Source organism: Physeter macrocephalus, chromosome 16 (genome assembly GCF_002837175.3).
Source record: "Physeter macrocephalus isolate SW-GA chromosome 16, ASM283717v5, whole genome shotgun sequence".
NCBI lineage: Eukaryota > Metazoa > Chordata > Mammalia > Artiodactyla > Physeteridae > Physeter > Physeter macrocephalus.
Window position 1 is genome coordinate 3706548 of NC_041229.1, and position 23723 is coordinate 3730270.

At 45.2% G+C, this 23723-nt stretch overlaps 1 protein-coding gene and 1 long non-coding RNA gene across 15 annotated transcripts in view; one reads left to right on the top strand and one right to left on the bottom strand.

The window, feature by feature from the left end:
• Nucleotides 1–23723, top strand: part of SNX19 (sorting nexin 19) — a 50080-nt gene that overhangs the window by 14745 nt on the left and 11612 nt on the right. For 5 of the 14 annotated variants that reach the window (XR_003683660.2, XR_003683661.2, XM_028501354.2 and 2 more), the window contains exons 10-12: nucleotides 18925–19109; nucleotides 19902–19989; nucleotides 20928–21089. Coding sequence is in view for 10 of the 14 variants with exons in the window: in XM_028501354.2 (XP_028357155.1) it covers nucleotides 18925–19109; nucleotides 19902–19989; nucleotides 20928–21060 (406 nt within the window). In the remaining 4 variants the exon portion in view is untranslated. Of the gene's footprint in view, nucleotides 1–848; nucleotides 1494–18893; nucleotides 19110–19901; nucleotides 19990–20927; nucleotides 22511–23723 lie in introns of those variants that run through there. The other 9 variants (XM_028501353.2, XM_028501357.2, XM_007128878.4 and 6 more) reach the window with 7 other exon arrangements.
• On the bottom strand, nucleotides 3–23723 carry LOC129392890 (uncharacterized). The gene is made up of 3 exons (XR_008619646.1): nucleotides 23562–23723; nucleotides 5670–5806; nucleotides 3–380 (listed from the first exon to the last, which is right to left on the bottom strand). It is a non-coding gene; the product is annotated as an uncharacterized lncRNA (long non-coding RNA).

The following is a 23723-nucleotide window of genomic DNA, read 5'->3' on the forward strand; positions in this document are numbered from 1 at the left end:
GTTACCTGAAGTTTGAATAACTCAGAATATTAAGGAGCTTGGGCCAGAAAGGAGAGAGAAGTGTATTTGGGGAATTACAGGAAAGTCATTGAAGAAATGGTATTTTATGTAGCTAGGGAGCTTTAATACAAGAATTAAATCCAGGGGAATTGCAGGCCGTGAGAATTCCAAGCCGGGTTGCATTACCTCAGTGGGCGATGATCATAGATTGTCTCGTGACAGGGAGGAGACAGTAAGGTGGAGGGTGGGTTGTGAAGTAAATAGATGGTGCTCTCTAGCGTAAGCTGTTTCTTGACCTGACTGCAGACATCCCACTTTACCTTAAAATACTCCTCTCTCTCTCCAGCTGGGTGATTGTTTTGGTCTTATTCCTTTATTCACTGAAAAAATATTAAGAGCTGGTCAGTATAAGACGTGGTGCCTACTTTTACATATTTTACGGTTTAGCGGGGGTGAGAACTGAGGGCCTTATCCCTGATCACAAAGTGAATGCTTGGTGAGGGTAGAAATCAAACCCAGGTATTCTAGAGCCCAAGTTCTTATCCACTTCGGTATACTACGACTCTGCTGTCTTTAATCTCTCTGAGCTTCAGAATAGTAATGATGTCTATCAGTAGGTATCTAGGTGCATAGAACATGTCCAGTAAATGTTAGGTCTTCATATTTGCGCTTCAGGAAAAGGAAAGCAGGGTAAAAAGTGCATTCTGTTTCTGATTCCTCCAGCTAGTGGCCCCAAATTCTCTCCCCTGTTCAGGATGCCCCACCCAGATCAGTCTCCTGCTGCAGCACCCACTGCTCCTACTGTGCCTGTCTCTGCAATTGCACACAACCCCTGTTCTTCTAAACAGGACCGCGTGTGAGGCCTTTCAGGGTGACTTTATACCAATGGACTCATTTGCGAAGGCGACAACCAGAGCATCCCCGCGTCTGACAGCAGGCGGCAGACTACCTGGTCTCCCTGCAGCACGGACAAGCACAGGTTCTGTACAGGGTGCGGCACTGTTCTCCAGGTTTACTGGTGCTGCTGGAATCAAGTTGCACCTTTCCTCACGAGAAGAACTTGGAGTCAGGCTAAGTTCCTCCCCTTTCCGTCCCCATACCCTGACAGTTCCACTGGAACCACGTCTGGTTAGCTGGGTAGGTGGCTGTCTGGTGAATGTAGCTCATGCCATAAACAAAATCAGGGAGAGGGCTTGTGGCTGAATTTCCCTTGACTTTCTTCTCTTTTCACTTTTTAATTGGGTGGCATCTTTTTTTGTTGTTAAAGGGAGAAAATTCTGAATGTTTATAATGAATTTGAATGAAGCCAAAATGAATACTGTGCAAGAACAGAATTTTCTGGCTAGTTACTTTTGGGAAACTCTCTATGACTGTGGTCTGTTAACCTCTGTTCATCCTAGGTATTTCCAAGTGATGATATTTTGTACTTGTTGAGTTGCCCCATATTTCTTCCTGTCAGAAAGTTCTTATATCTAATAAAACTTTATTCTTAAGTCCATTTTGTTTTGTATGAGCTGCAACAGAAATAGGAGCACAGCTGTTGACACCCTCCTTGCCCTGAGCCTCTACAAACTAGAATTAAATGAAGAGTCTCACTCCTCCCTGTTCAAGGCCTTTCACCTTTCTCTATAAATCATTACTCCCAGCTTTTTAAATGATATACTTGGCCCTCTTCTCAACTGTCTTGTGCTGGGTTCACATTGTTCTTGAAGCTTCCTTAAGACAGCAGTCAAGCAGTCATGGACATCAAAGAAGGACTCCCAGTGCCTCCTCCAGAGGCTCAGAGGGTCTGAGGCCTGTGGCCTATGGTCTGTACCAGCAAGTTCCATGTGCATGGTACACATGGAAAAGACGGGGCTTAGTTCAGGGTTCAGAGTGTAGACATTAATAGTCTTAGCAGCTTCAGGATTCACCATCCAGCAGACTTTGCTGAGAGTTTACTTTGTGCAGACACTATGCTGAGCACCACAAGCATATCGTTGAATGCCCTCAAAAGCCGTGTGAGAGACCTATTACGGTCCCCATCTCAAAGGTGCAAAGGCTTACAAAAAATTGTGCTTACTCACTCAAGACCACAGAGCCGATAAGGATACCACAGGCACAATCTGAACCCAGGTTTGTCTGATGTTCAGCCGTAGTGACTGTCTCTCAGGATCAGATGTTTGCCCTATGATTTGAAAGCATAAAAGCCAGCCCCAGAATCTTGGGCTCAAAGCAGTATACATTCCCCAAGAGGAGACGGCCAGTCAGTTTGTAAAACAAAAACTGCATTTCCACATACGCTCACTCACGTATAACACAGAGTACCCTGTAACACCCTAAAGTCAGCCCATGTTACTTGTCCCCTGGACAGCTTGCATTTTTATTTTTAAAAAGAGGTTCATGCAGTGCTACATTCTTGGGCTCTATTTGCTTTGGTAAGCAAATACGCTGGAATGTGATACCTCCCCAAAGCCGCAGCACCTCCTGCTCCACCTGTCCTTACTACGCCAAAGAGGTGTGGTTGGTCCCAGCCGGTTCAGTGCTGACCTCTCCGAGACTGTCCCTGTGACTGCTGCTCAGGAGGCAGCATGTTTGTGCTCTCCCTGAAACCACTTGTGTCTGAGCCGTATCCTTTTGCAGAATACTTGGATTCTCTTTCTTTAAGTTCTGCACAGAAGGAGAGTTAGTGTTGATGCCACAGGTAGCTACTGCCACTTCTCTGGTTATCCAGAACACACTGCCATCCCTGATGGCATCTAGACTTAGACGCATCTCCTTTTAAAAATGTCATCATTTTCCAACCTCCAGCATTATCATCTCCAAGAAGATAAGTTAATTTCTTCTGCTTCCAGCTTTCCTTACTCTCCTTGCTCCCTTAAAAGACCTATATGCATAACTAACTGCCTGGGACGCCAGGGACTGCTGCCAGATCAGAAGCATGCACTCTCTCATTTTTTCCCTCTCCTGCACAGGCTCAATCTCTCTCTCTCTCTCCCTCTCTCCCTCTCTCCCCTCCCCTCCTCCCCCCTCCTTCTCTATCTCTGGCCTGCAAGGGAAAAAGAAGAGAGAGAGTAAATTCAACCTTCTGACCCCTCGTTCCAAGCCAAGGTTGGAAGAGTTCTGATGTGAGCCAGGCTCCATAAATCTCCCTTGATTGTTGGTGGTGTGGAGAGAGAGGGGGCAGGGAGCTGAAGAGAAGTTAGGTGCCCAAAAAAGGCATCGTCAAGTCAAAGGGAAGTCTTGCACACATGCGCGCCTGACCTCGTGTGTCAGCTTCTGTGCTGGGAACATCCAGTTATGTAAGAAGGAGCACTCCTTATTTGGAATTAGAGTCTAAGGGAGGGGAGAGGAGTGGGGGTAGCAGTCTAAGCCAAGGAGCGAGTCCAACTCGTGTAGACTGCTCATGTCCGAAAACAGGAGAAACTGACAGTATCCCTGCATGCATGAGAATCAGGTTTAGGGAACTGGACAAGTACTCAGACATTGACTGGGTTGGAGGGAAAGAGGAGAGATGTACTGTGCTCCATTGATGGTAGAAGGTTTGGGGCAGGAAGACCCAGCCAAGGTGAGGGGTGAGATTATTATGGAGTCCTGATGTAGAGTGAAGGAATGAGAAGAAGCTGGCCCGGTTCCCCGCCTGGATGCCCAGAGCAAAGCCACGATAAAAATACGAGCCAGGCTAGCAGCAGAGTACACGAATGCCACGTCCTGCGGCTCTGCCCTCCCCATGGCCCCGAAGATGGCATCAGACTCTGTGTCAAAAGGACAGCAGACACATTCCTAGCATCTGTGTGAGGATTTCTTAAAGAGTGAGTGTGGGTGAGTGAGCATGTGTGTGTGTGTGTTGAGGGCACGTGGGATTGGAGTAGCATGGCAGAAGAGTTGGGAAAAAAGAGAAAGTTCTGTGATCTATGGGTATAGGAGAGTAGAAAAGTACATGAAGTCAGGAAGCAGACAGAGAGGAAGAAGAAAAAAAAGAATACGTCAGGTTAAGTTGTTCAGCAAGCAGTGGGTCCAGGAGAAAATTAAATGGCAAGCTCTGGACCTTGTGCCAGGCCATGGAATCGTTTTCTTAGAAAAGAGGTCTCTACAAACCATGTCTCAGGAAAGGTCAGGAGAAGGTTTATGGACAGTGTATGGGACCATTGGAGAGGGCTGTGTTCACAGGTGGGAACATTGATTTTCCTTAAGGGCAATTATGAATGGATGACCATGAGCTCTTCTGCCTCTGCCATTCTCTTCGGTCACTGCAGAATCTTAGGCGTTCTCTGAGTGGAGTCCGTTCAAGGGCCTCTTTCTTGGTGGGCATGTCTGAGTAGCAGATAGATAAATGGTCTTTCTGACGATGGTTATATCTTACGGGAAGCTCCGGGCCCACCACTAAAAGGTCATGAGCAATTACAACAGAAAAGGAACTAACTTTTATTAAATACTAACTATATCAGGTAAACAGCTGTGTACTTTATATACTAAGGTGCAGTTCAATTCTCTGAGGTAGACATGTAATTTATAAGTGAGGAAAATGATACTCAGATCAAATAAGCTTCCCAGAATCATAGAGCTAGTAAGGGCCACATCTAAGATTCCACTTAAGTCATCCTGGCCTGCAAGCCTGTGCCCTTCCTACAACTACATACGGGCCTCCCCACTGAGCAAGCTTTCTCACGAAGCAGTGGCCACTAGGAGTGGCCTCACCTGAAAGTCCCTGTGCACTACTTCGTCTCATCTCTCTTACTTTCCATCTGACTGGCCTCAGAGACACATGTATTTAATGGTAGCATATAAATTCATTTCCATCTGTATTATTAAAGCACTTCTGGATCAGAAAGCATGTAGTCTCCCTTTAGTATCTCTATTCTACATCCTATTCCCAACCAGAAAAAGATTATCAGAGTTACGATTCAGAGTTTCTCAGGAAACATGGATTATGGTTTCTTCCTTTGCTCCATAAATTTCTCTTTCAGTTCAGCTCTGGTGCCTTGTGGTGTCTTACACCTGATCTCTTTCTATGCATAGCTTTTGTAGAAAAATGCATACTTTTGCAAGAGTCCCAGATACAAAATTATCTCAAACTAAGTCTTCCAGTTTTCCTGTCCGATTATCTCCTGGCCCTCTAGTTCTAGTCCCGGGCTGGTTTTAAGGGGCTGTAATCTATGTTCTGCAGCAGTGCCTTTGTTCAGGTTGTATTGTGCTTCCTGGGGAAGAGGAACACTACTTGTCCCGTGCCTCTTGCACTAGACCTTGAAAAAGGGAAGCTCTTGACTTCTGTAGACTGGGTCAGCATGGGCCCCAACAGTCTCCAATTGTATGAGTGACCTCACTGTCATATTTCTTAGGGGTGTCTTATTCTACTTCCATCTTAGGTAAAGGCATAATGCCTTTCCTATAGTGTACTGACAGTTTCTACTTGAATACATCTTTAAAGTTGTAACAGGTAGGTGTGCATTTGCACTTCTGTGTGTGGTGCATGCTCTTACACTCTCATAGTCTCAAACAAAGGTACAGAAGTGGTAGCAGTTAAGAAAAAAACAGAATATCATCAGTGTATTTAAGCTTTAAAACCTTTTTTTCCAAGTCAGGTTATTGGTATCTCTTGCCTATCTAACTACAAAGAGGAACCTAAGACACTTTTTGAGGACAGTTTCAGACTGTAAGCATCTTGTGGGCAGGGACTCTGTCTTACTCACCATTCTGTTGTAGGCACTTAGCCGCGCATATGAAAGGCACTTAGTATTTGTCAGATGAATGAACATCACATGCCCTTCCAGTTGAATCGGTCCCTCTCCTCATCCCTGGTGAGAGGCTCCGGGGTTCCTCAGCACTGCTGGGGATGCGAAACACAAATGTAAATGGAAACCCCCTTCCTTGCCTGCCCCACAGGTCTTTAGTTGGGCAGCTCCCATTCCCAGAGCTGTGGTTGGGCCTCGGGCCATCTTTCCAGAAGAACACAGTGCCCTCTGCCATCGTGGGCCTCCCACTGTGAGGTCCCATCTAAGCTTGCCCCCTCTGGAAGCATCTGTTGCTGCTTTGCCTTCTCAACCTCTTTGCTTCCACATGGGGAAGTAAGGATGTGGGCTTTGAAGTCTGAATTCAAATCATGCTTTGAGGCTTGCTCTCTATGTGACTTAGAACAAGTCACTCAACTTCCCTTTGCCTCAGTTACTCTCCAGGTGGGAGTAACAGTGCCTCGCTCATGAAGTGACTGAAGCCTCTTGCTGCATGCCTGCCATGTGGTGGCACTCAATAAATGGGGGTCCTCATCCATCTTTACAAGCTCCACCTTCCATTTCCTTGGGACTCTTATTTGCTAGGGCAGTCACACGTCTGTGTTTACATTGCAGTCGTTTTTTGGCGAGGTCTTTATAGTGAGCTTGCTTTGTGATCTGTTAGTAGCAAAGACCCCGTGAGACAGATGGCCTTTTCTGCATCCTTCAGATCAGGGTCTCTTCCTTCATGTTCGCTATCTCTGAACGCCATCCTGTCCTCCTCACATACTTACTTAACATCTTCCCAAGTCATACCCAGAGCAGAAACTCATACCCAGAGCTTCGGAACCAGGGAACTGCCCTTTAACCCAGGTACTCCCAGCCCTCTTCCTTTACTTTCTAGGAAACTCACTTCATTTGGTTCTTGTATGGGGATCTCTTTACAGAGAATTTTTGAAAAGTCTGTGTAAGATTTGATGCCTGTGTCTACTTAAGTACTTGTTGGGAGCTAGCTCTTCAGACCTACTCTGGCATCATTTCTATGTTAAGGTCCTTTCAGCCTAAGAGAAGAGTAAGAATCAGAAATACTGAACAGTGTGAGGCCAAATGACACAGTATAGACCATTAACACAGTAAAAAAAAAAAAATCATAAGGATTCTTGGGGGGTAAATGTTAGGTAGACTTTAGAGAGGAAAGTGCTTTAAGCTAGACCTTGCATTATAGGAATCATTTAGACCGGTTTAGGGTAAAGAATGTTCCAGGCACTGAAACATTTTTAAAGAGGGAAAGGGACATTATTTTTACTTTTACAATTAAAAGTAACCTTTAAACATATTTTGAATATTTTCAGCCAGCCCCTTTCAGAGTGTCTGTGTGCTGAGAGGGATCCTTTTGTTTTGTTAAATACATTATGGAAAGCCCGCAGGCCATTGCTTCTTGGGGGAGTTAGGATGGGATTTCTCCCTGGGCACCAGGTGGCGCTACAGGTTAAACAATACCTATTTACCTTCTTTGAGGGAGCTGTGTTTATTCTGCAATTTTAGGTCCTTGCCCTGGTGGTGATAGTAATGAAACCATTCGTTGTCCTGCTCCATGATTCAGAGGCCACTTATCTGCCCTCTCCTTCGTGCCCTTGACTTTGAGACCAGCCCAGTTTCTCTTATCCTTCTCCCTCCTCCTATTTTGATTGTCCTTCAGCATGCACTTCTCTGAGCAGTGTGTGCTGCCAGAAGGTGCACCTTGGAGCAGCCCCTTGGGGATTCAGTGCTAGAGCTGATTTGTTGAGAACAGTTTTGACTCAGGAACCCAGAGTGAACCAGGGTTTTTATAGCTGATCAAATCAGCTGGACATCTGAGGTTGAAACATTTTGTCAGTGCTCTCTGTAAGCTAGTTGGTCCTATGCTCAAGAAGGCCTTTCTAGGATACCAAAGTCCTAGATACACATGTCACTGAGGTAGAGATTGTCAGATTGCACTGATACTGGGAACCTTATCAGCCTGTTGCTTTCAGCCATGGGTGGAGATCATTTGGCTTTTTCCTATCAACTTTGGATTGGAGATTGAGCCAATGTTAATGCCTCAGTTTTGACCTTTACCTCTGTCTTGAGACAGGGACTTCACCAAGTGCCCTGCAGCCTGTCTGGTACTGGAGCAGGGAGGGAGTCGAGGTGAACTGGTGGGAGACATACTTTTATCTAACACTGATATAACTATAGGACCAGAGGTTTTCTTGGCGTGATTTAACCCCCATAAATATAGAGTCTATGTCGACATAGTGTGTTTGCTGTAAATGCAGCTTCAGGGCCCTCCCTCTTCCTCCTCCCCCGCCTCTTGTTTTCCAGCCACAGGCCGGGCCCCCAGAATCTCTGCTGTGCGGAGATTCTGGAGTTGTCACTGTTGTGTCCTGTATTCTTAGTGTCAGGATGGATAGCCTTCTGTTTGGAAAGGTTTTTAAATTCTGCCTGTAGACAGTTAACTTAGAACAGATACCTTAGGGTAGTTCTTCTCCCCCAAGGTGATTCTATTCACTATACTCACTTTCCTTCTTCCCCATCTTCTGCCAGTGTTTGTCCTGCTTTCTTAACTTCGACATCTGCTTCTCACGTTCATCCTTTGTTCTCTTCAAGGCTAGTCTTTTCCAGCCTACTCTCGCCATTTTCACAGCATCGTTTGAAACTCTGCCATGTCTGCTTGTTTACATACATCCCTAATTCTTCTCTTCCAAATCGTGGCTGAGCATACTCTAAATCTGTGATCTCTACTTGTGGACGTCGGGAACCGGCGCATCAAGTGGAGCACATCCTTCCTTATCACCTCTCCCTCCTCCAGAAGTTCCCCTCCTTTCTCCCCTCCTGTAGTGACCGTCTTTGCCCAGAGCAGAGCCTGGAGATCTCCCTGTGAGGTAGAGTCCCTGGGAACAGCAGGGGTCTGGTTGTCAAGACAACCACTAAATTCCCACCGCTGCCCTCCTTTGTGTCTTGCCCTTCTTCTCAGTGCTCCAGCTCTAAGTGTTTCCCTCCCTCTCCCTGACCTTTAGCCTCCACCAGACACAGTATTCTTCTGAATGCGTGGCCATTTTAATCAGCCTTTCCTTTCCCCACCCACCTCCCTACCGTAGGTGCTGAGAAAGGAAAGGGTCAGGATAACTACCTGGTGACTGAGAACGAGCCAGGCTTGCTGTTCACACGGGACCAAGGAAAGAAGGAAAGGGAGTCATTTTGGATCCTGCAATCCCTATGGTGATTGTTTCATAGTTGAGTGTAGATAGGTCTCGTTTTAGGAAAGATTCTGAAATAGTGTCCTCAAGTTACCCATCACCCCAGGGAGCCCCTCCTCAACCTTTGTAAACAATACCAAGATGGTTCGCCCTTCTAATATTTACATCCCTGAACCTGCCAGGAGGAGAGTAAGTCTTACAAAAGGAAAACTAAAGCATGAAATGCAAAGTTCCCTCAGCATCCTGCCATCATTTAGTGCCTTGGATCTGGTAGAATTTTCCAAGAGGATCCAAAGGAGTCTTTCTCTGACACATAACACAAACACACAAGCACTTTCAAAAATGCTTTCATTTTTCTCCTTTCATCTCGATAACTTTGTGAAGAAGCAAGGCAAGAATCAGTCTTAAGAAGAAATCCAGAGCTCAGAGTTGTTTCAACTTCTAAGTGGCCAAACCAGGCTCAATCCTGTGTGTGGCTTTCCAGTGCTGTTTTCACTCATTACAACACGCTATGTGAAGCCTTTGTGGCTCTTCTGGCTACCGAGCTTTTTCTTCCCTGAAGGGTATGGACCAGTTTCATGTGCAGTGTTGGGGTGAAAACTGTGATGGCCTCTTCTGGACAGGAATCTCTCAGACTTGGAGGAGAGACATGGTGGTTCCAGAGACTCGGAGGGAGTTCCTGATTGTGAGAAAGATGTCCTGCTGCTGCTTTTACTTGGGTCAGATGAAAAACGGGCAGATATCCAAAACGTGTGACTGATTTTGCCCAGCTTTGAGGTCTATCGGTCCCAATTTTTCAGAGCTGGTTTATGGTACATTTATGGCCACATAGTGTGGGGCTGAGAAAAGTTGTCCTGAAGGCCTTCAGAGGGGCATAGATTTGTGTAATCATCTTTAAAATTGGAATCCTACAAGTGTCACACTGCTCAAGTCTAGAACAGATTTCTAAACGTTTCCACTTGCCATCAATCTCATTTATCCCATGAACACAGAACCCCCAAGCGGCTCCCTCGCATTCTGTATTTGTTAGGAAGGTAGCCAGACCTTTGCTTTTGGCCATTTGCACCCAGACATTCTGCTACCTCATATTCTTCTCACTAGCTTCAAGCAATGGGTTGGAATCAGCTCGACGCTGCTCCATCCATCAGGAGCGCTTCCCAGAATACAGGTGTGACTCACAGTCCTCATAACCCCTTTGCTTTTGTTTGCCTTTCAGTCTCTTCTATCCTCTGGGCCTATTTGCCAGGAAAACTGACAAAAACATAGACTGCTGGCAGCTGCCTCTCCTCTCTAGGATTTATGCAGTGTGCCAGACACGAAGCCCAGCTGACCCACTCCCTTGCCTTCCACCTCTCTTCCCTTCCGGGAGAGTACATAACCAGGTGTGAATTGCATGGGTTATTCGTGGTGAATTCATAATTGTAGCTCGGCTGACTTATTACCCAGTATACCTCTTATAACATCCACCCTACAGCTGGTGTATTGGCACACAGTTCAATTTTAATATTAGCCCAAACAAAAAGTCCTTAGGAAAATAAATCTGCCAAATGTTTATATAAATACATCTCAAATGCCAAATAACAAAGGATTTCTAGATTGTCTACTTTTTTAAAAAATTATTGTCCTCCTCCGTAAGCACAAATAATTAAGAGCTCACTATTCTTTTGCTGCTTTAAGTATTGGGAGGTTTGCCTTCTGCACAGCTTAGTTTGAGCTGTGCGCCATGCTTTAAGACCAGTGTTTGTCCCATTTACATCATTAATTCACTTAGTAACTAAAGACCAGTGTTTGTCCCATTTACATCATTAATTCACTTAGTAACTAAGATTTATTGATTACCTACTATGTGCCAGACACTATGTTAAGTGATTAAAATACAAAAAAAGACCCCAAATTCCTATCCTGCAATCTTATAAATAAAGAGTTATAGTATAAAGTTAGGACTTTAAAAAGAATTCTGTACATGATTAAGAGAAGGGACTAAGTAAATTATGAGAAGCCCAGGGAAGGCTTATAGAGGAGATGACATCTGAGATAGGATTTAAAGGATGAAGGGAAATCGAGAGCTGACATTGTAGAATAGAGCATTGAAGGCAGAGTTGTGAAGCAGTGTGGCGTATTTGTGGTACTCGAAGAAGTCAGGTACGATTGGGAATATACGACGTGCAACCAGAGTGGCCAGAGATTACACCGAAGAGTTCAATAGGCACCGACCCATACAGAGCCCTGTGCGCTATTCAAAGAACGTAGGATTTGACCCCCATTTATTAGGAAACCATGTACAAAATTTAAATAGATGATTACATGATCAACTTTGTAACTTAGAAAAAGCACTTAAATAGTGCTGTCGAGGATTAATGGAAGGAAGAAACGTTAGAGCCCGGGAGACAAATTAGGAAAGAGTTACACTGACAGAAATGAAAGGTGATGGGGACCGAAACTAAGATGATTGCTACAGCGATAGTAAAGGGGTGATGAATTCATGAGAAACTGAGTACTGAGGAGGTCGCTCAACTCGGTTCAGTAATTGTTGCAATAATTATGTGGTGTTGCCTGGGGCACACGGACTAGGGATGGAGGAGAGGAGAAGTCAAGGGTGACTCTGTCTCCTACCTTGTGGATTGAGAAGCATAACTAACGGAACGGCATAGTATCCTTCTCAACAGGATGTCTGACTTGTGATGCTGAAAGTTTCTTGTTGCTTATTAAATCAATAAATCAATAGATTATTACCTACCTTTGTGTAAAAAGAAATAATGACACATAAGGAAGCATGGACTATATCTCTAACAACTTTGAGATTTTTAGTAGAAAACTTCGGGACTTGGAGGCCTAGATTTTCATCCTTTCTTTGACTCGTAAGCTCTGTCTTTGGAAGAAAAAGGAAAATGTGGAATGAATAGTTAATTGTGTAGGTGGTACAGAGGAAGGGTTTTTAAATTTTCTTCCTCTGGCAAATGATGCTCACCTGGTGGACTCCTGACTGCAGTTAGAACGTAACTCAAGGGTAGTAGGAAGAGTACACTTGACAGGAGACCCGTCAACTCAGCAAAGAGGAGGAAGCTGCAAGAAAAACTCAGATACAGCTAAAAGTGGATGTAATGGAAAACAGCTGACAGAGAGAGGAAAGTAGAGGTAGGTAAGAGGTACTGGAATTCACAGAAGAACATAACAGAGAATCCTGTCTTATATGCCATAATAACACATGAACTTAAAGTTTTAACACTGGAAGTTATCGCTGAGAGTTTTGGAATAAGGTTGATTCATTCAGTATATATTTGATGCCTTATTATGTGACGGGCACTCTTACAGTAAATGTTGAGGAATATACCAAAATGAATTGAGATCCCTCCCCTCAAAATTTTACAGTCTTATTCTTTTGGCACTTTTAAGAAGCTCAACCAGTATGTACTGAGTAAATGGAATAAACAAACACATGACTCCAGTAAGAAAGGAAAAGAATCAGCATCAAATGAAACCAGAGTAGTTAACTGAGATCAGACTATAGATGAACATATATAAAAAAATAGAGAAAGGGGAAATATACTGAGTAATGCAGACAACAGAAACTAGAACTGATAAGAATGGTGTCCAAAAAGCTTGACTCAGAAGGAGCTGACATTGTGGATAAATGTTAGTGGAAAAGATTAAAAAAACAAACAAACAAAAAAACACACATGTTAAAAACAAGAAGAACAAAGAAAATACAGGTAAATTGTTTGGAACAGATGCTGTAGTATTAACTGGTTACATTGAGAAATCATTTATTCATTTATTCAACAACGAATTGGTATATTTTTTGCCTACGGTATTTAATTTCTGGTTTTTTCTGTAAAGGAAAAGGGCCTAACAAGAAGAATTGAGCAAATGTGATTGAACTAGAATTGGAGACTAAAATAGGAATGAAAATAATAAGAGAGCATTCAGTCTGCTTTAAAACTCATGTACCTGACCCAGATGAATTCTGTTCCATGGAACTGAAAGAATTTGTATTTATCATTGAAGACCTAAGATCATTAAGAAAATTTCCTTATAGAGATGTGTTGGGTTGGAGATGGACAAATATCTGGCCTTTTAAAAAATGGATACAGGCTCCTGACCCTGACATTTATCTCTGGAAATTTCTGAAGTAGATTATTAAGTAGATGTTTTGTGAACACTCAGGAAGAGAAACAGCAAGCCCTGGAACCCAGTGTGCATTCAGTGGGAATGCACCCTGCCTGATTAGCAAGGTTTCTTTCTTGGCTTAGCAGGACTATCAGACCACTAAATGGAAGGAGTGCGTTGGTTGTTATATTGTCTGTGAATTTCAACAAGCTTATGCCATATGTTCCTAATATCCATATGGACACACATGGTCTGGACTGTGGTACTTTTAAGTGGTCCATGGCTAACTAAGTGTCTTTAGCCCAAGTAGCTAATAGATTGATAGCCTGGAGGGCATTTTCTAGTGACAGAGCATTGAACTTATCCTGTTCATTAGAAATTTGCAAGTAACTCTAATCTTAGAGGTATAATTAATACTCTGGGTGACAGAAGTCAAGATTCAAAAGGATTAAAAGAGTTAGAATGATAGTCTAAAGCAAACAAGACGGAATTTAATAGAAATAAATATTATAAATCAGAATTTAGATTTTTTTAAAAATTACACAAGTACAAAAGGACAAGTCTAGGCTTCACAGGAGCACGTGACTTTTTGTTAAAGTGCATACGTGGACTTAGGGTTCTAATGGACTGCAAACTCAGTATGAGTCAGTGCTTTGATGTGTGTGCCCAAAAAGCCAACACAGTCTTTGACTACATTAATAGAAGTATGGTGTCTGGATCAAGCAAGGCACTTAATCTGCATTTTTTGCTGGTCAGGGCACATCTGGAAGTTGTGTTTGGTTCTGGGCACTCCCTTTTAAGAGAGGATAACAAAGCAGCCCACACCCAGAGGAGGGAACCAGGATGAGGAATGGTTCATTTCTCTCCTTCATTCATCTGATGTTGAGTGTCTTCTGTGTGCTCAACCTTGACGTTGGCAGAATCAAAGATGTATACCTTGTGGAGGAGACTTAGCATAATACCTGAATTTAAAAATGCGTAGTGTTGTCTTTTGAAAGAGATTTGACCAAGTAACTTTAATACCTCCTGTTAAACTTCTGAGGGTATAAATAGGAGCAATGACTGGAAGTTACAAGGAGACAGATTTTGGTGCCAGTATTTAAGAAGCATCCCTAATGAATTGAAATTACCCTTTTCAGGAATTAAGCAACTTCCCCAAAGTCACATTCCTCATTGGTGGCAGAGCTAAGATAAAAACCCAACTTTCTGGAGTCAGAGGCCAGAACCCTTGGCTCTGCCATGATATCACACAGGGGATTTCTACTTTGGGAGGAGGTTAGATAGGGTAACCTCTTTCCTTCCAGCTCTAAAGTTGTATGTTTCTATAAGCCTCTTGCTATGAAATGCTTGGTTTTTTTCTCAGTGTTTTCATTCGTGAATTGGTGAGATTGGAAAAGATAACCTCTAAGGTTCAACAGAGGATTTCTTTAACCTCCTTGGTTAAAAATACTTAAATTATTAAAGCATATTAATTTTGTATCTGCAACTTATATGTTACTAATCAAAAACAAAAACTGTTTGTGGCTAGATATAAAACTATAGAACTCAGATTCTTAAATCATGATGTTCAGTCAGTAGTCTTCCTTTGAAGCACATGTTTTAAAGATGTGGATCCATGATTTAAAACATGAAAGCAAAAATCAAAGAAGAAATTGTGAGACTCTACAAGCCACTTTAGATTTCACAATAGTCACTGGGAGGAAGAAACAGGAGTTTCTTGCCCTTGAAGTTCATTTCCTCCTCATTCTTCTCCTACACAGGGCAGGAAAGGATGGTGACCTAGATACACAGTCAGAGGGCCTGAACTCTCTCAGGCACAGCCGAGCAACCTGAGTCTGGCTGCTGTAGGACTGGGAAGCCTAGAGCTGAGCACAGACAGGGAGGAACTGTCTGTAAACACACGAAGGGGCCATAGCAGGAAGGCAGAGGCCTGGGAAAGGAATCAGAGGGAAGGGAACTGTTACTTTTATCAGGTGTGAAGTTGGCAAAAACAACTTGTGTAATGGGAAATACCTTGGATCCACACCATCATCCTCAAGATCTCCTTTCTCTCCACCCTATAGATTGGGCCTACTGATTTCATGAGCAAATGCTCAGAGCAATGTGCTAGGACTGTGGGTACAGAACACAGTGTTCGGGTTTATGCCATTGTAAACATTTTACAGGGTGCTTGGGGGCGGGTGGAGGTGGGGACTGTCTCCAGGAGGCTAAAAATGTGGCTTGAGCTTTTTCCTCCTTCTCTTGGAACTCTTAATTCCTTATACCATATCAATGTTTTTCAAACTTTTTTAAACTTCATCTCACAGTAAAAAATACGTTTTACATCATGACCCACTATGAACACACACACGCACAAATACAGATCTGCTGTATCCATGTACACATGCATAAGTAAAAGGGTCCCAGAACTTGAGGTGCACTTTTATGTTTTCTGTTCTTATCTATTTACATTTAGGTGTTCTTTTAAACGTTGTCACAAACCACAGAGCAGACGCCATGACCTCTAATGCTGTTCAGCCACAGTTTGAAAAATATCCTGTGCCCAACAACCCATTTAAATGACTGTTAACCCTGCTCTAAGGGTGGCGGGATGAGTGGACACTTGCAATCTGTAGATCTGTTTAAAGTGACAGAAGCTTTAACGTCATCTTCTTTTTCTCTCTCTTTGACCTGTATTTGGCACTTCCGGTTGGTTGTAAGTGGCTGAGGCGTCATCGCCCTTGTGTTGGATACAGAGGTACGGCCCAGTGGGGTGAAGAGGATTCAGGAAGCAGTCTGTTACTGTCTTTCATTTAGACTACACCAGGCATTTTTGTTAGAATATTGTTATCGCTCTTGTGAATATTTTGTTATTATTTCACTGTCCTTCTCCCCCTCCCTCCCCATTAAGCCATACTTATTCAGGGCCTTCCTACTCAGCCATAGCAGCAATCTTAGAAAAGAAGTGAGGGGAATTTAGCTAATTAGATGTGGTCCCTTGAAGCTTTCTCCCCTTACTCTTGAGATTTGATTCTGCTGTTTTGATGGAAAATGACCTTCTGCTAACCTTGAAGTGCCATCTTAAGCCCTAGTATTAAACTGTCTCCTTTTTAGCCACTGCTTCATCCCTCTACGTATAGCTGTTTCAGACCAGGTTCCTTTGAGCGTGGACTGGACACGTGCGCCCAGTGGAATGGATGCCCTGACCTCTGCATCCCACGTCTGGCATCATAGAGGCTCTTGCATGTCTCAGTGTACATCTGTTGTTGTTTTTTTCTCATTTTGTTGCCTATTCTGGGCCCCCTAGTAAGGCTTCTTTGTGTTCTGAATCATTCAGAGATGGCCAGACAGAACAGATGTGGTTTGGCTTTTTTTCTTCTTCTTTTCTTTGGGAAAAAAGTAGGATGGTAGAAGAAGATATCTAAATCAAATATCAGAACTAGAATAGTAGTTGAAAATAAAACCAGTGCTATTTGAGGCTGTTCTCTACCATATTTATTTTAGCATATTTACCTCATGCATCTTGTATTACATAAACAATAACATTTGTATTTAGTAGACGATTTCTTACAAATAATTTGTAAATAGTAAATAGTCCAAGGGATATGTGTGTGTATATCCCCCATGAAACTTGAGCTGTCTGTTAGCTTAATAGTGATAGCAGCAGATTCCAGAAACTGATGCTGGAAAAGCTGTTATGACACACTGGACTGCAGACACATAAGTTCCATTCCTTTTGCTTCAAGACACAGATTTCTTTTTAACCTTCCCACTCCTAGGTTAAGAACAGCTTACTCTTACTTTTTCACACTTTGATTCTTCTTCCCAATACCCCCATTTAGAGTTTGATGAGGTACAGTCTAGTATATTTGTATAAGTTTATATTTTGCCACGTGCACACATTTGTTTTGCATCAAGCATGTGTGCATGAGACACTCAGTCACTGTGGAAGGGAACAAAGAGGACCTCCTTGCCCAAATGCAGCCCGAGGTCCTGTTCCCATCGAGTGAATGACCATTAATTCAAAACCGTGAGCCTCATATGTTGTAAAACGTGTCCTGAAGGTGACTGAGGTGCCCAGGTTTGCTGTCGTGTGTTATGCTTAGCCGAGGAAGGGTTGAGTGGATGTTAAGATCTCTCTGAAGAGTTGAGTCACAGGTACTCCTGGCTCCTGAGGACAAAGAGAAGGACAAACAGAAGGGCAAGCCAGCCTATTGTGTGCGTCTGTGAATGAGAAGCTGAGCTAGAACTAACGCTGGCTGAAGCCTTCTTGTTTAGGATTCTCCTGGCTCCTTTGGAGGACTTAAATTTTTTGACTCTCAGGTCCTTGCCCGTCTCCCTCAAATCACTTAGGTGAGACGCTGGTGCACGTCCTTCACCTTAGCTAAAGTCACACAAGTGTATGTGGCTTGAGGTGAAGACGAGTTGGGTCACTTGATTCCCTGCAGAGAACCTGATCAGGTTATCGCATCCACCTCCCTTTGGTGACCCTCTTCTATAAACAGGAACAGGAATTCTTGCTACTGGATCCCTTTCATCCGGCATCTTAGACTCACTGAATGAAAAACCCTATAAGAAGGAGGTGCAGCCCTAATAATAACAATACAATGGTGATGGCTATTTTGGGCAGAGCGGCTTTGTGCCGCTCTTGATCTCCATCGTCGTCTGCCATTCTTGCCCTGCCATTACCTTTCAGACTTCCTATTCTTAGAATCATTTGTGAGCCCTGGGCTTGGGGGGTTGCAGCCCCCAAAGCTGGAATGCCTAGCTTGAGTGGAATGCAGACTGTCTGGCAGAGTGGAGGTTAAATAAAGTTTGCGTTGGCAGCCCCCTCTGCTCTTGGATGGGCGACAAGTAGCTCGGGTTGAGAGTGATGGCATGAGCTGCATGTGGTGCGGTACCAAATAGAGTCTTCTGTGCGTGAGTAACGTGGCTGATGGTTCATTCATCACAGCCACAGCCATGCCGGTCTCAAAATGGGACCTACTAAGGAGGCCTCTGCAGTCTTAAACCTCAGCTAGTGACCGTATCACTCTGAAAAAATGCAGAGACAAAATAAAGAATTAACGTTGAAACGCCTTGCAGGAACTGCAGGTTTGGCATACCTGCCCCCTCAGAGTTACTGACTCGTTTTTGAAAGCAAGAGGAAGGGGTAAATTTTCATTGTAATAAGAACAATTGCCAGTCAATCAACAGATATTTCACCTTGGGAAATTTTTGTTATGGGGAACTCTTGTGGTGCTTAACAGTTTAGTTGGAAAAGTCAACCTGTAGATACATGAGAAAATAATTTATGTTCCAAAGTGAAATTCTGGTGCTAAATCTGTGTTCTAGAACTGAGTGCCAAAGGAGGCCTGAGGAGAGAGAGCATTTCTGGCTGGAATGCTCAGGAATGATTTCGTGGAGGAGGTGGAGTTTGAACAGGTTTTGCCAGAGGGACAGATTTCTGTTACTGGAACGGAGAAGGCCTGGTCTCTAAGGAGCAAAGGGCAGACGAAGGGAGTCCTCAGGACAGGTCCTGGCGGCTTGAAGAGCAACTGGATATGGACAGGGTGGCCGGGGAGAGGGAGCTGTATAAAATCACCAAACCCTGCACTCTGAAGGCTGTGTGTACATGTTACTGAGAAGTTCTGGTGCTTTCCACTGGAGGACAGTTGGAAAGGTGCAGCCTTCCCCAGAGCCAGAGGCCCCTTTAATGTTCTGTTCTAAAGCCCCTAATACTACACGTGCCTCATAGCAGACACTCAGTGAATAATTACGGTAGTATTATTACTCATCTTCAAATTCTGTGATCCCACGTTGTTGATTGGCTTGGTTTCACCTGTGAGAGTCGGTGCTCACTTTGCTTTGCTCTGTTCTGATTGCTCACCTGACTCACACCTCGCTGCATCCTTTCCTCCAGGTTTACCTGACCCTTCTGTCTTCGACCACAGGTGGCTAGAGGTGCAGGTAGCTACTCTGACGTGTCCTCAGCGCTGGGTGCAGTGCCTCCGGCTTCTTCAGGAATCCATCTGGCCTGGCGGGCTTTTGCCCGAGAACCCTCGACCCGTAAGGACCCAGGAGCAGAAGGCGGCTGCTGAGAAACAGGCTTTGCAGAGCCTGATGGGAGTCCTGCCAGGTGATTGGACAGTGAGACTGATGATACCAATAAGTGTTCCTTCCCGTCCTGCTTCACCACCATTACCCACACCCTTCCCGTTTTCTAAAAGGGCCTTGACTGTGGCTAAACTCAAAAATTTGTTGACCCACCATTTCTGAGGCTAACAGGAAAATGATCAGGACTTCCAGTGGTGCTAAGGGAATGGGAAGGCTCACTTTAGGGCAGGTCTCTTCATTTTCCCACCAGATGAAGACTTCTGGGTCTCTGCCAATTTATGGCATTTTGGACCAGGGAAGAAAATGATATAGGTCCTGCAGAAGCTGAGCTTGGTAACTTGGGGCCAGTGAGTGAAGTGCATGGTCCTTAGCAGTAGATGAAAACAAACTCTGAAGAAGGTTTTTTCCCTTTGCTTTATATGGCTTTTTTGGAGGGCGGGGAAGGCAGTATGTTGCCTGTGGTTGTGCTGGGGGAAGCAGGGTACAGTAGTGAACTCTTAGCCTTGGACAGTGTTATTCACTTTTATTAACCTCTGTTCTCCAACCTAAACTGTTGTATCAGAAGTACCTGCACTTTAGTGACAGGTTACCAGATTGTTTCTTGAGGCCCATTCTAATTTAGATACCTAAAGTTAAGAAACATTTTTCTTGGCTTTTCCCTGTTTTCTGACGATTTTAGTTTGGCTGTGTGGTTCAGAGGTGTGCCAGAAGTACCCAATATGATTAAAGACAGCAGATTTCTTGAGGAGACAAACCCCCTAGAAGCTAAAGCTTCAGCGGTGACACTAAAACCACATCTGTTTTTCCTCTTCAGATATCGTCGTAGGAATCCTTGGGGTGAACAAATGCCGGTTAAGCTGGAGTCTTGTCTTGGAGTCACTGCAGCAGCCCCTCATCAACAGGTAGGCACGGCTGAAGCCACCTCTGGTCTGAGGCATCTCGGGTTTCTGGGTGAACAGCCTCACTGAGAGGAACGGTGCCGCGGTCTCTCCTTGCCCTGGGCCCTGGCCCCAGAGTGTGATGAGCAGGTCCACACACACTGGGTAAAACCCACTCTGCCGGCTTCTGAGCAGGTGTCAGGTGGTTGGAAGCTGGTGGGACCAGCCACCGTTTGCATTTGGAAGAACTCGATGCAGGCCCTGACGTGAGCTACTGAAAAGGCCCTGTCAGCCCCCAGGCCTGTTCTTCCTGACACCTGCCTGCCCCTGGGAGCATCTCGAGAACAGCCCTTGGCCTGGGCAGTACTTTCAGCGTGGGTCTTTGCCTGATGTGAGGTAGACAAGATGATGAGTTGGCCTCTGATAAGGGGACCAGAAATGCTGGTGCAGCCCCCTCGAATAGTACAGAGAGGTCAGTGTTTCCCTGGCTGGTGCCTTGGGATGGAATCTTCTGCACGTGTTGAGTGCTCGCCCACTCCCCTCTCACCCCCCGTCCTGCAGCACACCGTGTCTGTTAACTCTCGCACCTCAAGGCTCCTGGCTTTACCTCATCACAGGTGACCTGAAAATTCTTAGTAAGTTGTTATCACGGGGATTTTTTCCCCCCCTTAGAGTTCTTCAGAGCAGTGCCAGTGTGCTAATGTAGCTAGCTGTAAAGCAATGCGGAATTTCCTAACATCTGGTCTCAAATACCATCTCCACCTTTACCGGGGTCATAGCCTTTATGAGTTCAACAGACTTTTATTTCATGGCAGAGGCTTTGTCCAGCTGTTGATGTTTGGAGTCCACTAAGGATATCAGTAGAGGGGAAAGGGAGAGGGAAGATAAATGTCATAAACAGGATCTGGTGTCTCTAGACAGAGCCAGACCCTCCTCTAAGTTGTTTTGTTCATTTGTTTCAGGCATTTGATTTACTGCCTTTGGGACATCATCCTGGAATTCTTGGATCTCAGTGCCTCTGCTGAGGAGTCCGCCATAACCAGCTCTGCCACAGACACCCCAGGCAGCCCCAAGAAGATGGGCATCTCCCCTTAGCCAGAGGTTATTCACCCATTTCTTCGAAGGTTAGGAAGGGAGCATTACTCTGCCACCCAGAGACCAGTCAGGAGGGCTGTGCCTCTGGAACTGGGCTGTGGCTCAGAAGGCCTGGGGTCTCAGTGGCACAGTTCTCACCCAACTTATACTCCATGTGTAGCAGGCGATGAGGGGGTATATGTACCAGTTTGCATGCATACCCATTTCCATGCCTCTTTGCTGGTGGGTGGATCCTGCTTCCTTTGGAAAAAGAAGCTGTGAGGTGGAGGAATGAGCCCCTTTTGCCTCTGCTTTGCCCTCCTCCCTAAGGTTGTTTGCCGACAGCCTGGCCCTGTGCACACGTGTGCCTCACCCACCAGTGCAGGCTCTAGGTAGACCAGGAGAAAAACCATAGCCAGATTTTCTTAGAGGAGAAGACAATCTTCTGAGTTCTCTGTTCCCACCAGGAAACTAAAAATTCATTCGGGACCACTCTTGAAAGCCAGACCCCTGGTCCTACCTAGCTTCCCAACAGCCCCGCAAGAGGGAGGGAAACCTTTCTCAAGGCACTCCTTCCAGCACATCGGCCCCGTAGAGGGTGTCACTGCAGGCTTTCTCCCTGGGTGGCTGCACTCTTCCTGTCCCAAAGACCTCAGCGCAGACTGACAACACTTCGGGTAGATCCACCCGACCCTCCATACCCTCTCCTGAAAGACAGCTGCACCGCAGGTTTTCTTCACTAGCTTTCTAACCCCCTCCCCAAGAGCACGTGAGTTTTGACCTTTGTGGCCTCCTCTGTCTTTCTTCAACCCAGTCGCATGGCAAGTTGCATATTCAGCCCAGAGCTGCCCGAGGGAAGGGAAGCACTTGCTCCTTGGCTGAGAATGCCCAGAGGAGTGAGGGTTCTCTCTCCGCAAGTCTCTGGCAGGGAACTTTAACTCTAAACCAAGAACATTAGCAGCTTACCCAGAAACAGCTTTTTACTTCCTGTTCCTTCAGGATCTAATTAGTCTTGAAGAGCACCAGTGGTGAAAGCAAAGGCATGGCGTCCATTAGAAAGATGGACAATTTGTAGAAATCGGTAGGAGGAAAGGAGGGACAGAGAGCCAGGAGGCAGGCGCTGTACGCAGGCAGGTCTGGCCGCGGGGGGTTCGCTCACCCTCGTCCATTTAGCTTGCACTTGCTGGGGAGTGCCTGCTGCCACTGAACTGGGACCCTTCCACTTGGAGGAGGGTCTTGGGGTTGGACTGGCGAGAACAGGGTGGGTCTAGGACAAGCGTCGAGGTTCTCTTAGATTAAGACGGCTCCCGGGAGAAAGCTGTGAAATCTTTCTGCTTCCCCGCACCCCACCCCGGAAGGCTTTTAACCATCAAACGTGTTGTGAGGTAACTGGGGGCTTCAGTGGTACTGTTAGTGCCTAAGGGCAAGGGCATGAATAAGGTCATGTCACTTGGTTCCTTCTGCCTTAAGAAGAGTTTGGTGAGGTAACTGGGGGCTTCAGTGGTACTGTTAGTGCCTAAGGGCAAGGGCATGAATAAGGTCATGTCACTTGGTTCCTTCTGCCTTAAGAGTTGATTGTTACACTCACTTTATGGCTCCTGAGTTCTCAGAGCGTCTCGCACCCTGGGTGCTCACGGTGCGCTCACAGGAGAAGCCGCTCAGCACTTCTCCCTGTGCTCCGTGTCTGCAGGGTGAGGGGCTACGGGGGGTCCCACCTGACACTGCACTGCCCCTCCACCTCCCACCACCAGGGCCAGGGTGCTCTCCAGGAGAGGTGGGGGGCAGCCTCGTGCTCTGCTACCCTTCTCTCCCCGTGCTTTGCTCTCATGTGTACTTGCCACCTATATTGCTTTGAACCTCTGCTACTAGTTCTGGCTCAGATACGACACAAAACCAGTACACAAGCTGACACACCGTTAGACCCCTATAACGGTAAATTCTAAGCAATCTTTCTTTTGATACTTCCAGCCCAAAGAACAATTCCTTGTATTTTGTGTTCTATAAGAGACCCCCACCTCCATACTCTGCCCCAAAAAGATCAGCTGTCTGTCTGCAGACCCTCCTCCTACCCAGAAGGGAAATAATGGGTATTGTCAAGGAAATAAATAATCAAACCCCATCTGGCTCTGAAACGACCTCCCATGTTTAGGTAGTAGGTTCAGACAACAAGGGAGATAGATAAGCATTTGGTAGCGAGCCACAGGTCTCAGGAAAAGATACTCCAGCTGAGAGAGTGAGTGATGAATGGAGAATTGGACCTACACTAACCTGGAACGTTCGTGATTCTCCTTTTGCCCTACCCAGCCCATTCATTTCCAACTTCCACTCTTCCTTTGCTCATGGCACCCAACAACAGTTGTTAGGTCCTGAGCGGAGTAAAAATATGTGTCAACGTGGTCCCTGACTATATGAGTTAGGTTGCTTTAGACTGAAATTAAATTACTAGAAACATTCATTTTCTTCCCTCAGATCAGCACCTGAGTGGGTGAGGCCCAGGGCTTGATGGGTTCAGCAACTCTCACCTCACAGAGGGCCCATATTCTTCCCATCCTTTTGCTTTGCTCTTGCAAACATGTTAGCTCGTCCTCAGACTGCCTCCCTTCGTAGTTGCTGCAGTTCAGGGCATCACATTCACATATAACAATATCCATGAAAGAACGGGGGCATCTCTCCCATGTTTTCTT